Genomic DNA, 13,810 nt, shown 5'->3' on the forward strand with positions numbered 1-13,810 from the left:
CAACACTCAATTATAAGCATTCTGTTGTGTGAATGATAATCAATAGCTGATTATTAAACATCAAACCAACCATTCGAATAAGAAGAATTAAAATACTAATTGGATAGGACAAGCTCACAGCGAAAAGCCAGAAGCATCAAACATTTATGAATAAACATGTGATGTGTGCAGAATGTGTGAGACTTATGTGAATGTGATCACAGCATCACCTCAGATCAAAGATGACTGACAGACTTCTGATTTACATCTGACATACATAATAGCACAAGAATTTAACTTATACAGAAAACACTAAAGAAATTAGCTGTATTGTAAATTTGGGTATTGATATCAAATTTACGACCATCCTAAAATAATATGCTTTGTTTATTTTACAGACAGAAGATGAAGTTAAACTGGTTTAAATTCCACGAGAGAAAATTCGGAAGACCCTTCCATGTGTATTTTACTGTACAATCTCATACTAAACCTGATGAAAATAAGTTATTTAAAATAAGTCAAACATCATCTCAGATTTCATTTGTCTTGTTTAGACTTTATTTGCTAAGTAAATAAATGTAAATAAAAATAATCCAGCAAACTAGACCACTGATAATTTCGCAGTCAAATGATATAACATGTCACTATATAAACAGTCAAAATGTGCTTGTTTTCTCTCATGACCTTTGAACCCTTTTATTATGTTTTGCTGCAAAACATCTGCTGTGTCTTAACCCGCAAGCTGCTGCCCAGTCCGTCAATGACAACACGCAGAGTGTCTGTTGTTATACAGTATAATATTGCGTATTTGAATAAATAGCTCTTTTCTCAATGCAGTGTCTATGAGGTTTAGTTGCAGTTTAAGCACCATTAAGAAAATATGTATCTCGATGGATTTCTAGAGGAGAATAAACCTTGAGAGAAACCGGATGAAAGCATCTTGACAGGAGGTCGTGTACAGTAGATGTCAGAGTCAGATGTGTTCTGATGTGTAAATACCTCCAGATACAGCGAGACCGGTCATAAGAAACACAACAGAAATAAAGAGAAGTTTTGCTTTTAGTCAAATGTTTGTAATCTACACTAACCAAATATTATTTTTATTTTGATACGTTACATTTTTGTAAATGTAATCACATGGTGATTTAAATATGCTAATATACACAACATATCAAATATTTTTATAATAATACATGCATTCAAAACAAACACCACGAACTGCACCTGAGGACGACGTGTTTGTGACGTGCACAGTTTGACTTGTTTTTACGAAACTCCATTCATTTCGCCTGCAGGTACACACATTCTTCCTGAGGTCATATTGAGCGTGTAAATAAGGATAATATAATCAGGTATGACGGAAGTGTGTGTGGGGGGGGACTAATCTATGTGTGTGCGTAGGTTTGAATTTCTTTGTACGTGCCAAATTTGTGAAAATGTCCTCACAAATCAAGAGAAACAGGTCAAACACTGATTTTCAAGGATATTTTTGGTGATCCTCACTAGTAAAGTGGCTCATACTGTAAATCAGCCAAATCATATTTGACTTTAAATCTAATGTTCACGTGGTTATATTTAGGGTTAGAGGACATTATTAGTCTGCTATAAAGCTAATATAATGAAACAAATGTGTGTTTGTGTGCAATAATATCAGGTATGAAAGAAAGAGAAAGAGAGTGTACGTGCGATTATAAACAAGGAAGAGACGTTTGATGGCGTATCAGGTTTCTGGATTTAAGTTGGAGACAAACAAAGCAGTAAATATAATTTCTGTCAGTTGCAAACAAACAACTCCATCTAGAGATGAATCAATACACAACACACACACACCAACACACACAGAATCCATTCACCTGTTTCATCCATTCTACTGTGCAAATGCAGAGAGAGAGAAGAGAGAGAGTGGGAGAGACACTTAGAGGTCTCTCATAGGGAACGTTCTGCAATCTGATTGGCTGAGCACGCCAGCGAGTTATTGAGAGAGAGAGAGAGAGAGAGAGAGAGAAGAGAAGTGCAGCAGAAGCAGGAAGGTCGTTCAGGGTAAGTTAAGCTATCGTCAAATATATTTTAAATCTGATATCTTAATAGATTTCCAGCACAAGCATTGCTTAATTAAAATCTAAATATTCAATATTGTGAGAAAAAAAACAGAATAGCAACCAAAACTTTTATTTCTGACTGAATCTGGACAGATGTTTGTATCACATTTAATAAATGAATAACCAAGGTTAATACGCTTTGGGAATGTTTAATGTTTACAGGATTTCACTGAATATGTCGATGCACGCTGACTTAAAAGTGTGTTCTAAACTTTAGGATGCATGAGAAGTTTACATACAGTATGTATTCAGAGTATATAAGAGCTACTGAGAACCTCTGCTTCCTCTTTCTGACTCAGAGATTTTGCGTTTAGTGTGTGTGTGTGTGTGCGTGTGTGTGTGTGTGTGTGTGTGTGTGTGTGTGTGTGTGTGTGTGTGTGTGTGTGTGTGTGTGTGTGTGTGTGCGTGCGTGCGTGTTTTAGAGAGAGCCGGGTGTTTAAAGTAGTGAATCATGCTCTTTTTGATTTGAGAGACCATCAAAACGAGTCTTCCTGTCTGGAGTGCATTGATTCATGTGCGTCAAAAGAATCTCAAGAAGAAGCACGTGCATTTTCACATCACACCTCTTCCCGTTTACTTCAGTTTACGTATCATCTGAATGTTCAAAAGGATGCGGTCTCCTAGCAACGCAACACCCATGACGACCACGCTTGTCAAAAGAAATCAAAAGATGGGCGTCTGTAACCCAGCAGCCTCCCTGACGGCCACCGGAATGAAGAAAAATGCCAATCAATGAGCGCCGGCCACTTAAGACAGACAGAAATTTGATCACATAAATGCCACGCAAAATGTGACCTTCTCATCCAGGCAAAACTGATTCAAGAAGAAAACAAAATAGAAAGCAAGTCAACAAAATAACCTTGTATAATAATTTTTCTAGGTTAGTACAAGTTAACATCTGTTCTTGTGTTTTTGACTATCGCTCTATTCTAAGGTTAGCGATTTGAACAAACTTTTTGCAGTTTGTGCAGAAGATGTGAGCAAGGATGAGTTGTTCACCTGCCACATTATGAAACAGGTGAAAAACCTATAGACCTACATCGAAGACGTGACCCATTTCAAATGAGATTAGAATATAACAGAGACTTTTCAGTTGAACAAATAAGCAACCACCCAGAACACCCTGGGGCAACTACATAAAGATGCACTCAAAACCAACCAGAATACAGGAACAGCCCGACGACCTCCTATAAAAATCCTCCACATCATCACCGCATATAAAAGCAACACTCATCATAAATCCGGTTTTAATGATTTTCTCGAGGAGGAATAAAGTTCGACAGAAAATATTTAAATGCTGATGAAGACGACTAGTCCCAAAACGCATCCTGACTCACTCCGACAACCTAGTAATTGCCGGAGAGAACGTTGAATATTTCATAACCTGGTTAACGTTTAAGGTCTTGTTGGAGATGATTTCTGGTGTGGCATATCTGATGAGAAGAGCTCAATGACCTGCAGTCTACATTCAAAGACAGAGAGACTGAAGTTTAAAAACAGACAAAGTTTTAATGTGAATCTCTGGGATTCGTTTCTATAAGGAATAAGAAATGAGAGTTCTTTACTGTCTCTCAGAGCAATGAGACCAAGTCTCTTCTTACATGTTTTTTTCCCGGAGGAATAAATCTGAATAACTTAGTCTCTCCTCAAAAGACTTCGAAGAATTACCATCATTATTTGAGAAAAAATTATTCATTTTATAGTGCCATACCATTTTATTTTGCTTAATAAGCTTTGAGAGAAGTAAAAATGCACACATAGCAGACGAAAGCCTCAATGGGGGCGCTCAAGCCAAAGGAAAAGTTGGCGCACCACATCTGCAAAAGTACAAAAATATTTATTGCCTGTTTCCGGTAATGTTTATGCACTTTTGATAAGAATATGTATTAAATCATTTTTCTACTTTTGGAGCTCTGTGTGCTGTGTCAACCTTTCCTTTCAGAATCAAAATGTTAATTTAAGTTACTATTCACAAAAATCTAGGGGAAAAGTGCATTTTGAACTTGATCCATAGTGACAAGATTTACGTTTCATTTCATAAACCTGAAGCTTCTACATGTGAATACAACGAAATACACAAGCTTCTACGGGGGGGGCAAAATAAGTGAAAAATAACTTTTTACATTTCGTTCTGTTTCAGTGATGATATTTTAGTTATTTGTTTAATCTATTCTGTCTAACATCTCATTTTGTGTTCCACAGAAGAAAGAAACCCATACACAGCTTGAAGCTAAATGAAGGTGAGTACTGTAAATGATGGCAGAAATATTTTCGGAAGTTGCGATCGTTTTTACTTCCATATTTTGAAGCATTTCCGAGTGAAATGGAATTTCTAATAAAACAAATAGTGGGCGTGGCTTTCGTCTTTCTCTGCGATTTGATTGGATGTATAAAACAGCCGTTGCATTTTGAAATGAAACTGGCAGCAGACTGACAGTTGAAGGGGAGGAGTTAACGGATGCTCCGCCCAAGCCGTCTAACATACCTCATTTAAGATGGATAGTCACTACAGGCAGGAAGTGCATTTTCAGACTTTAACTGAAGATTATGAGGGCACACGAACTTTAAAAAGAGAATGACCCACATTGATAAACTATTTACAATAAACGCTGGAATATTTCCTGAAAAAAATGGGCATTGTAATTTCTAAACTCACTGGGACTTTAACTCTCCTCATGTCAACTAAACCATTTACTGTTTAGTTTGCAGGTACAGACATTCAAACACAAAGATGAATTTTCCTGTGTAAGCCCTATAATAACTGTCAGATAAGCACCCTCAGGAAACATAACAAGGTTATGAGAGAACAACATTACCCATAATGCTGTGATGCTGTGCTCTGATTGGTTGATGTGACAGGCGAGAAGAACAGAAAGCAGAACACTGGTCATGTTCACTGTGTGAGACATAGAGAGAGAAAAAAGAGATTTGTGTTTATATTTCACACATTTTTGAGTCAGAAATGTCACAAACATGTCTGTCATCAGAGTTTGAGAAGAGACGTCATCAATGTGTCAAACTGAGCTCAGATTTGTCTCGTCTGCAATCAAAAGTCAATATTAGTCAAGATCTCAATATCAACTCAAACATTTCTCATCACATTTACTCAAATCCAAATTATTTTACATTCGTTTTACACCTCCAGTCTCATTTCTTTCCGTTTTTAGGAGAAACATCTGAGACTAGGTTGATACTTACATGAAACGCATCTGAGACCCCCATCAAATCCCCCGAGGTATAAAAGAGTGTCTTTAATATTCTGCTCTAGATATGGCTCAGGTCTTCTTTCACAGTTATTGGTGCAATATTCAAGACATCATTCTGTTAAAAGAAGTGGGACAAGATTAACTATTTATGGCTTTCTGAGAAAGCTCTGTCGATCGTCTTTCAGTGAATGAAACTCAACTGAGAACTACTGTATGTTGTAACCTTCTAAGCTACGAAAGACAAACAATAAATACAAGAGTTTCATACAAAGTAAATGCAAACAAAATGATCCGTCTGTCTAAACCCGTCACCAGGAGAAGATATTAATATCGGAGCATGAGAAATGTTAGGATGAGAGAGAGAGTCTGCCCACATATGGACTGAGCTTTCTAGAAAGGGACAACAGCCAAGCCTGTGCGTGTGTGTTTGTGGGATACATTGGCTCATACAGAATATTAATGCCTGTCCAAGAATGCGCGGGCAACAACTACTTGTAAAGTCTTATCTTAGTCTGAAAGGAAAAGTGTGCGTTTTCTTTGAACACCGAACAAAGCTAATGTGCGTAGATATGACATTATCACTGCTGGGCCTTTGATCGTAATGTGTTGTGTGTGTTACAAGACTGACACGAGTGTTCGCCCATTGTTTTCTCTTTCATCATAATGTGCTGTGTGGGTGTCTGCCAGAGCGCTCGCTTACTCTGCACTTATTTGTCTTTAACAATATTAACTTCCATTAAAACACAGAGAGCAAACAATCACAATTACACAGCACACGCAGATTTTTCTTTCTTTTCCATCTCACAATTTGACTTATGTACACACGGACACGCACTTTAAAAGAGACCTGAACAAACTATCTACTCAAAGCTTGACTACAAACGACCTTAATGTGGTCAGACTACAGTCAAGCTTTTTATTGCTCAGATGTTGCTCTTTCAGAGCTCAGGAGATTTGACAGAGTTCTCCGTTGCATCTCATTCGAGTAACTTAGTCTCAGATGTTTTTTGTGTACGAGTAACAAATGAGTTCAATTGTTGAAACGGGTGTAAAATGAATGTAGATTGTAGAGGTCAAATAATCTGGATTTGGATAAATTCGATGAGAAATGTTTGAGTTCATATTGAGATCTCCAACTTGCAGACTTGACAGATCTGAGCTCAGTTTGAGTCATTGTTGAGACTGTGAGATTTCTGGCTCTTATTCCCAGGAGAAATATCTGAGACACAGATGAGACTCGAGCAAAAAAAGAATAATTTGCGCCACATTAAATCTTCTTGATACAAGTTTTAGGAGGGGATCCACTTATTTGAAAAGCTACTTTCTACTGGAGATGTCGCTGTAATTTTACAGAAGTTAAAACCCTGTGCATGAAATTGAAAGCCAGTGCTTGAGAAAACAGGAAGAAAATGCTGTCTTGTCATTCATGTACGTGACTATTGACGCATGAATGTTTTAACTGCAGGCTTTCAAAGCCAGATAGCTATTTATTTATTTATATATTTAACATATTATGTTTTTTCTATGTGAGCTCATGGCTTTATTTAAGGGCGGCTGTGTTTCATTTTTCTCGCACTGGAAATGCAAAAATACTGACCGATTTAAAACAGGTTAACTAAATATATCTCCGTTCCTTTCAGACAGCAGGAAAGGGGCAGAAAACATGCATCATCCCAGTATGACCTGTAGAGGGCGACACACTTCTGTCTAACTGAGGTCTGCAGCTGACCACACACATACAGACCGATAGAAGAGAGGAAATGAAGAGACAGATGGATGAACAGAGGAGAGAGACTCATGGCGGAGTCTGGATGCCGGACGCTTGTTTCTAAAGTACGGAAGTACACACTTTATCAGTATGTGCTTTCCCTGGGAATCCAACCCATGATCCTGGAGTAACCAAATCCACACACACGCACGCACGAACACACCTGTGGACACACACACTCACACACCAACGCCCGTGGACACACACACACATGAACACACATCTGTAGCGACACACACACACACTCCTGTGGACACACACACACGTCTGTAGGGACACACGCACAAACTCACAAACACACCTGTGGATACACACACACACCAGTGAAGACACACACTCACACACCTGTGGATACACATACACACACCTGTGGAGACACACAAACACACACACCTGTGGACACACACTCACGAACACACCTGTGGACACACACACACGTCTGTAGGGACACACGCACAAACTCACAAACACACCTGTAGATACACACACACACCAGTGAAGACACACACTCACACACCTGTGGATACACATACACACACCTGTGGAGACACACAAACACACACACCTGTGGACACACACTCACGAACACACCTGTGGACACACACACACGTCTGTAGGGACACACGCACAAACTCACAAACACACCTGTAGATACACACACACACCAGTGAAGACACACACTCACACACCTGTGGATACACATACACACACACCTGTGGAGACACACAAACACACACACCTGTGGACACACACACACGTTTGTAGGGACACACGCACAAACTCACAAACACACCTGTGGATACACACAAACACCAGTGAAGACACACACTCACACACCTGTGGATACACAAACACACACACCTGTGGAGACACACACGCTCACACCTGTGGAGACACACGCTCACACACACCAGTGGACACACACACACGCTCACACCTGTGGAGACACACAAACACACACACCAGTGGACACACACTCACGAACACACCTGTGGACACACACATTCACATACACACCTGGGGACACACACAAACACATCTGTGGACACACACTCTCAAACACATACTCACGAACACACCTGTGGACACACACAAACACACACATTCACATACACGCCTGGGGGGACACACAAACACATCTGTGGACACACACTCACGAACACACACCTGTGGACACACACTTACGAACACACCTGTGGACACACACTCACAAACACACCTGTGGACACACACTCACAAACACACACATACACACCTGGGGACACACACAAACACATCTGTGGACACACACTCTCAAACACACACCTGTGGACACACACTCACGAACACACCTGTGGACACACACTCACGAACACACCTGTGGATAAACACACTCACACACCTGTGGACACACGCTCACTCACACACCTGGGGACACACACAAACACATCTGTGGACACACACTCACAAAAACACACCTGTGGACACACACAAACACACACCTGTGGACACACACTCACGAAAACACACCTGGGGACACACACAAACACATGTGAACACACACACCTGTGGTCAGACAAGCACACACTGCATTTTGTGTGTGCGCAAGTCCACAGAATGACATCACAGGTGGCACTAGCCGTGACTCTCTCTGTTCTGATTCTCCTCACCATCTGTGGAAATATCTTGGTTTGTCTGGCCGTGTATGTGACCAGACGTTTGCGTAACGTCACAAACTGCTTCATCGTGTCGCTCGCAGTTACAGACTTTCTACTGGGTGCACTGGTACTCCCGTTCTCCACCCTCTACCAGGTGACGGGTGACTGGCCGCTGGGCCCACACTTCTGCAACATTTATGTCTCTCTGGACGTCATGCTGTGCACCGCCTCCATACTCAATCTCTTCGCCATTAGCCTGGACCGCTACTTCGCGGTCACCTCCCCTCTACGCTACCCAATGCTGGTGCTCCCGTGGCGCGTCGCGGCCGTTTTAGCGGCCATCTGGTTAGTTTCAGTGGGCGTGTCCTTTGTGCCCATTCACCTGGGCTGGAATACGAGGGACTTGAGCGTGCAAAATATACGAGAGGGCGACCCTGCACGAGACTGCCGTTTCGAGCTCAACCCGACGTACGCCGTGGTCGACGCCTTCGCTACGTTTTATCTCCCCCTAGTGGCCATGTGCTGGAGTTACTACAGAGTGTTTCGCATTGCGAGGGCGCAGGCGAAACGAATCATCTCGACTCGACGCGGGCTGAAAACGGGCGTGACGATGTTAGCCCTGCGCGAGCACAAAGCCACTGTGACCCTGGCGGTAGTGCTCGGTGCTTTTGTCGTGTGCTGGTTCCCGTATTTTACATTTTTTACCATCATGGGCATACGGAAAGAGGAGAACCCGCCACGGACGGCGCAGTCAGTGGTGCTTTGGTTAGGATACGCAAACTCAGCGTTAAACCCCATGCTGTACGCCACACTCAACAGAGACTTCAGGTCGGCCTACGGCAAGCTGCTGTGTGGAGGACGAAGCTGTAAAATCGGGACCAAAACTATTGTGACTACTATGGAAGAGGGGCTGATGAGTAGACACGCCCATTCTTCGAACAGGGTGGGGCTTCTGCCTAGAACCTGCGTGCTGCTGCAGGAGATTGACAACGGACAGACGGTAGACAACGGTACGAGCGCCTCTACGGTCACCCTCGTAGCCAACGGCAATAAAAGGTATAAGAAATACAACAATCATCACAGAAACCTGTAGTTTATCACCTTAATGTTGTTTCTAAATAATCTGCCCTACTTTCTTCTTTGTTTCTTCCTGTGAAACACAGAAGGAAACGTTTTAAAGACTGTTTGCATAGCCTTTAACGAAACAACAATGTGTTTTAATTTACAAAAAGGCCAAAAAAGCACAATGAAAGGACCACAAACCTTTTTTTATATAGTTAGTAACATGAACTGCACATCACCTTCAGTTACAGGTGCGATAACAAGTGCCCTTTTGACAATAAAGAAGTTAATAAAGAATGTTAATTTGTTCTATTTTAAATTTGAAAGTGATTTCTTACAGACAAAAAAAATCAAGATATTATTTATTATTTATCAATTATTATAGTCTCAATATCAAGTTATTGTTTGGCTTCACAAGAGACAAGTTGGATTATTATCAAATGCTTTTAAATGTCCTTAAAAATAAAAAAATATTAAAAAGGTATAAAAATATTTTTTTAGTGATCCATTCATTTAAATGCACGTAAATGCATTGTTTACCTCATTTGTAAGTCGCTTTGGATAAAAGTGTCTGCTAAATGACTAAATGTAATTCTCTCGTCTAACAACTATCTCTCTCTCTCTCAGTGGACCATAACATCTACATTAAGCTTATCACCACGGCTACCTCAAAAATGCTTCTATAGGTGAACATTCATTGCAAAAAGATCAATGGACATAGCCTACAGGTAAGAAAATCAGATGCTAATCTAACAGATCAGATCTAAATTACAAATTACACGAAACAGATCTCTCTTATTGCAGGTAAAGGAGAGAGCCTACATGTAGCCTTTTCGTGAACAACTCGATTCTTACACAGACGTTCTGCAACCGGGACGCTTCAAAACCTCAGTCCAGGATTCAGTGGCCAGTTTCTTTGTGTTCCTCTGAACTGGAAAAGCTTCTGGAAAAAAAGAGAACAAAACTCTGAATTCAAGTGAGCAGACCAACAAGAAAGATGTAACACAGGGTAGCACAGTTCTTATTTTCAGATTTGACAGAACACTGTGTAACTACACGCAGAAAAGTGCAGATGCATGCACGAGCCCATAAAACGGTTTTGGCGCCCTCTGGTGGTCGTGGTGTGTAACACGCACATAGTGTGAAAGTCCAATTACCTCAGATTTAAAAGCAAGGACACACAGGAGCACCTGAGGACTGCAGAATTCATTTCTTGCTATTACATTTTGGGTTTCCCCCCACCGTGGATTTACAAATTTAGATATTATGCAGTCTGATTCCAGCAGGGGTCTCAAACTCAAATTACAGGGGACCACTAGCCAGTTGGCGTTTTCCATCGGGCCCATCGAACAGCTGCAACAAATAAAAGTTTGTTTTATCAAATAAGACTCTATATAAATGTATATAATTATTGGCAGAGTTATACAGATGGCATACAACTTGGCCAACATTTTGGTCAAACTTTTATGGTTTGTTGTCAACAACTAGATCCATTTTGACATCAACTAGATACAGTACATATTTGAGGCCTTTGATGTGGAATATACATTAGACGTTCCTTTATTTAACGTCCACATTAAAAGCCAAAACTAAATATTAGAAAGTGAACATTGATTTGCAGGCTGGAATAAACTATTAAAGCTCAAAGCCGTATGAAACAATCACATGGGCTTGTAGCCGGAGACCCTCAGTAAAACATGTGTAGGCTTTACAAAAGAAACTTAAACGAAACTAGTTCACTGCTTAATAAAAGAACAAACAGTATGTGCTATTTGCTGTTTTCTTTGGCCAAGCATTTGAGTTCTTCTCAAAAAGAGTTATTATCTATTGTTTGATTCTCAGTATATCTGTGGTGTTATTTGACATCAGATATTGACGTCTAACTTAACATTATTTCTTTCTCTCTTCTCATTCAGTCGTCTGACCAACTATTCATTAAAAACATTCATCACTGCCTGTTTAACACTGTTATCAACCAGCCAGTACCTGCATACACACGCGCACGCACACGCACACGCACACGCGCACACGCACACACACACACACGCACACGCACACACACACACACACACGCACACACACACACACACACGCACACACACACACACACACACATTTCATAGGCTTTCAATGAGTTATCCATCATCCTGGTTTGTCATCAAAATATCAAGAAATAAATGGGCCAAAAGCAAGCGTACGCACCCACAGTAATTCAGTAGATTTCTGACCTCAGGAGATAAAGGAAGGAGGACGAGGAGGGGAATTATGGGAAGGCATGAACAGAAAATACTGGAAGGTGGTGATGAATTTAATACTATAAAATATGAAAATAATAATGGTAATAAAGGAGATTAGAAAATAGAAAGAAGGGGAGGGAAGAAAGACGAAGGTAAAATGAAGAATTAGAGCAAAAATAGTTCAGACCAGGAAAGACTCCGGAGACACTGATTGGTCACATTCAGGCCAGTAAAGATGATTGACAGGTCAGCAGCATAAAGCCTGCTTCACAGAAATGAATGACACCTCTATTACAGACCGGATAAAAACGTAAAGCCAAGCTTGGTCCAGAAACACTAGAATAATCTGCAGTGCAAAAAACGGTTGTAAAACAATCAAATAAATTATGATTATTTCACAGACAGAAAATCACAGTTCTGCTTTTACTGCTTCCAATAAAACTCTCAATATCTTGATTTAATGCCACAAACCTTCTGCAGATTTCCTTGTTAAGACAAAGTCTCCTGTTAAACAAAGTAGTTATTCGGCAATTAACTCTAATGAACCAATTTAGAGGAGAATACAAAAATAACAACATCCCTTTAACAAACAATTCCTCATTGCAATAATTATAAGCGTAAAAATATGACTAATTGATACAGCATTTATTATGAGACACACATCTGACAGACTTATTAAATATCACAGCATCTGTTCTGCCATTAGATTTGCATATTAATGTGAGAGAATCACATCTAAACCACCATACTAAAGATAAATAATTAAGTAAATTAATCCACGAACACAATTTCCAGCAATGCTTTGTGTGAGATATTGTGTGATCCGCTTCACAGTCATTTCCTAGAATATCACAGTCCTTACAGACATTCAAACGAGCAAAACAAAACTCTCTCTTTCTCTCGCTGGTCCTTTATCCCACACTGGTTAGTGTGGTGGAATTTAATATGCGACTTTTGTTATTGGGAAAGTGGCGCGTGTGTCTGGGTGCATGCTGGTCGCAATATCTCTGTTAGTGTAGCTAATGCAATAAAAAAGGCAGGAGGCTATTCATCACCTTGGCCGCTCCCAATGCGCTTTATTATTTTAATGCATTTCACAGCGATTAAAAATGATCTATCACCACACGTGCGTGTGTGTGTGTGCGCGTGCGTGCGTGCGGTCACTTAAAACGCCAATTACTGCTGCTGGTGCATAAAGAGACAACGCCGAAACTTCTGGGGTGTCTCTATTCCCCCATCATGAAGTAAAATCATTTCCCCCTGCAGTTTTCTTCCTGACGCCGTCTCTCGCACCTGCAGTCGTTAGAGCACTAATGTTAATTTCATCACTACTAATTAGTGCACTTAATGAGCAGTGTGTTAAAGCCGATGGCAATTAATCTGTGATTAGTCCAGATTAGTCCAGGGATACATCAGCACACAGCTGCCTTTCACATCTCATCCTCACTTCCGCCTGATCCGGGGACAGTTTCACCCGTCTGAAACATAACCACCCACATTACAAGCGGTTTAAAAAAAGTGTTAAAATATACAATTCTCCAACATCTACAAGAAAAACGTCTGAAAGTGTTTTTTGTTATAGTTTCCTAAAATGGCTTCAATCCTGTGGACGGTATACTGTAAATTATACATATTTATTATAACTCAGTCTTACTCCGATTATGCTTCATAAGATGATATATGTAAGGTCATGTAAACCCGTTAAACGGTTTTCTTTTATCGGTGAAAGCTCATAAACCGCGTAAGCAAAACCCGCTCGGCAGAGGTAGTTTTTTGCCCATTACTCCGATTTCGCGTTGCATAAACGCCTTTATCGGTTTTC

The 13,810-nt window shown here is 40.4% G+C and overlaps 1 protein-coding gene across 1 annotated transcript; it reads left to right on the forward strand.

The window, feature by feature from the left end:
* The first annotated feature begins 1,959 nt into the window (after positions 1-1,959).
* hrh2a (histamine receptor H2a) lies at positions 1,960-10,662 on the forward strand. The gene is made up of 5 exons (XM_057349024.1): positions 1,960-2,019; positions 4,281-4,318; positions 6,925-9,745; positions 10,379-10,479; positions 10,556-10,662. The coding sequence occupies exons 3-4, from the start codon at positions 8,649-8,651 to the stop codon at positions 10,386-10,388; spliced, it is 1,107 nt and encodes a 368-aa protein (XP_057205007.1). The 5' UTR covers positions 1,960-2,019; positions 4,281-4,318; positions 6,925-8,648; the 3' UTR covers positions 10,389-10,479; positions 10,556-10,662.
* The last annotated feature ends 3,148 nt before the right edge of the window (positions 10,663-13,810 follow it).

This window comes from Triplophysa rosa, linkage group LG13 (genome assembly GCF_024868665.1).
Source record: "Triplophysa rosa linkage group LG13, Trosa_1v2, whole genome shotgun sequence".
NCBI classification, from domain to species: domain Eukaryota; kingdom Metazoa; phylum Chordata; class Actinopteri; order Cypriniformes; family Nemacheilidae; genus Triplophysa; species Triplophysa rosa.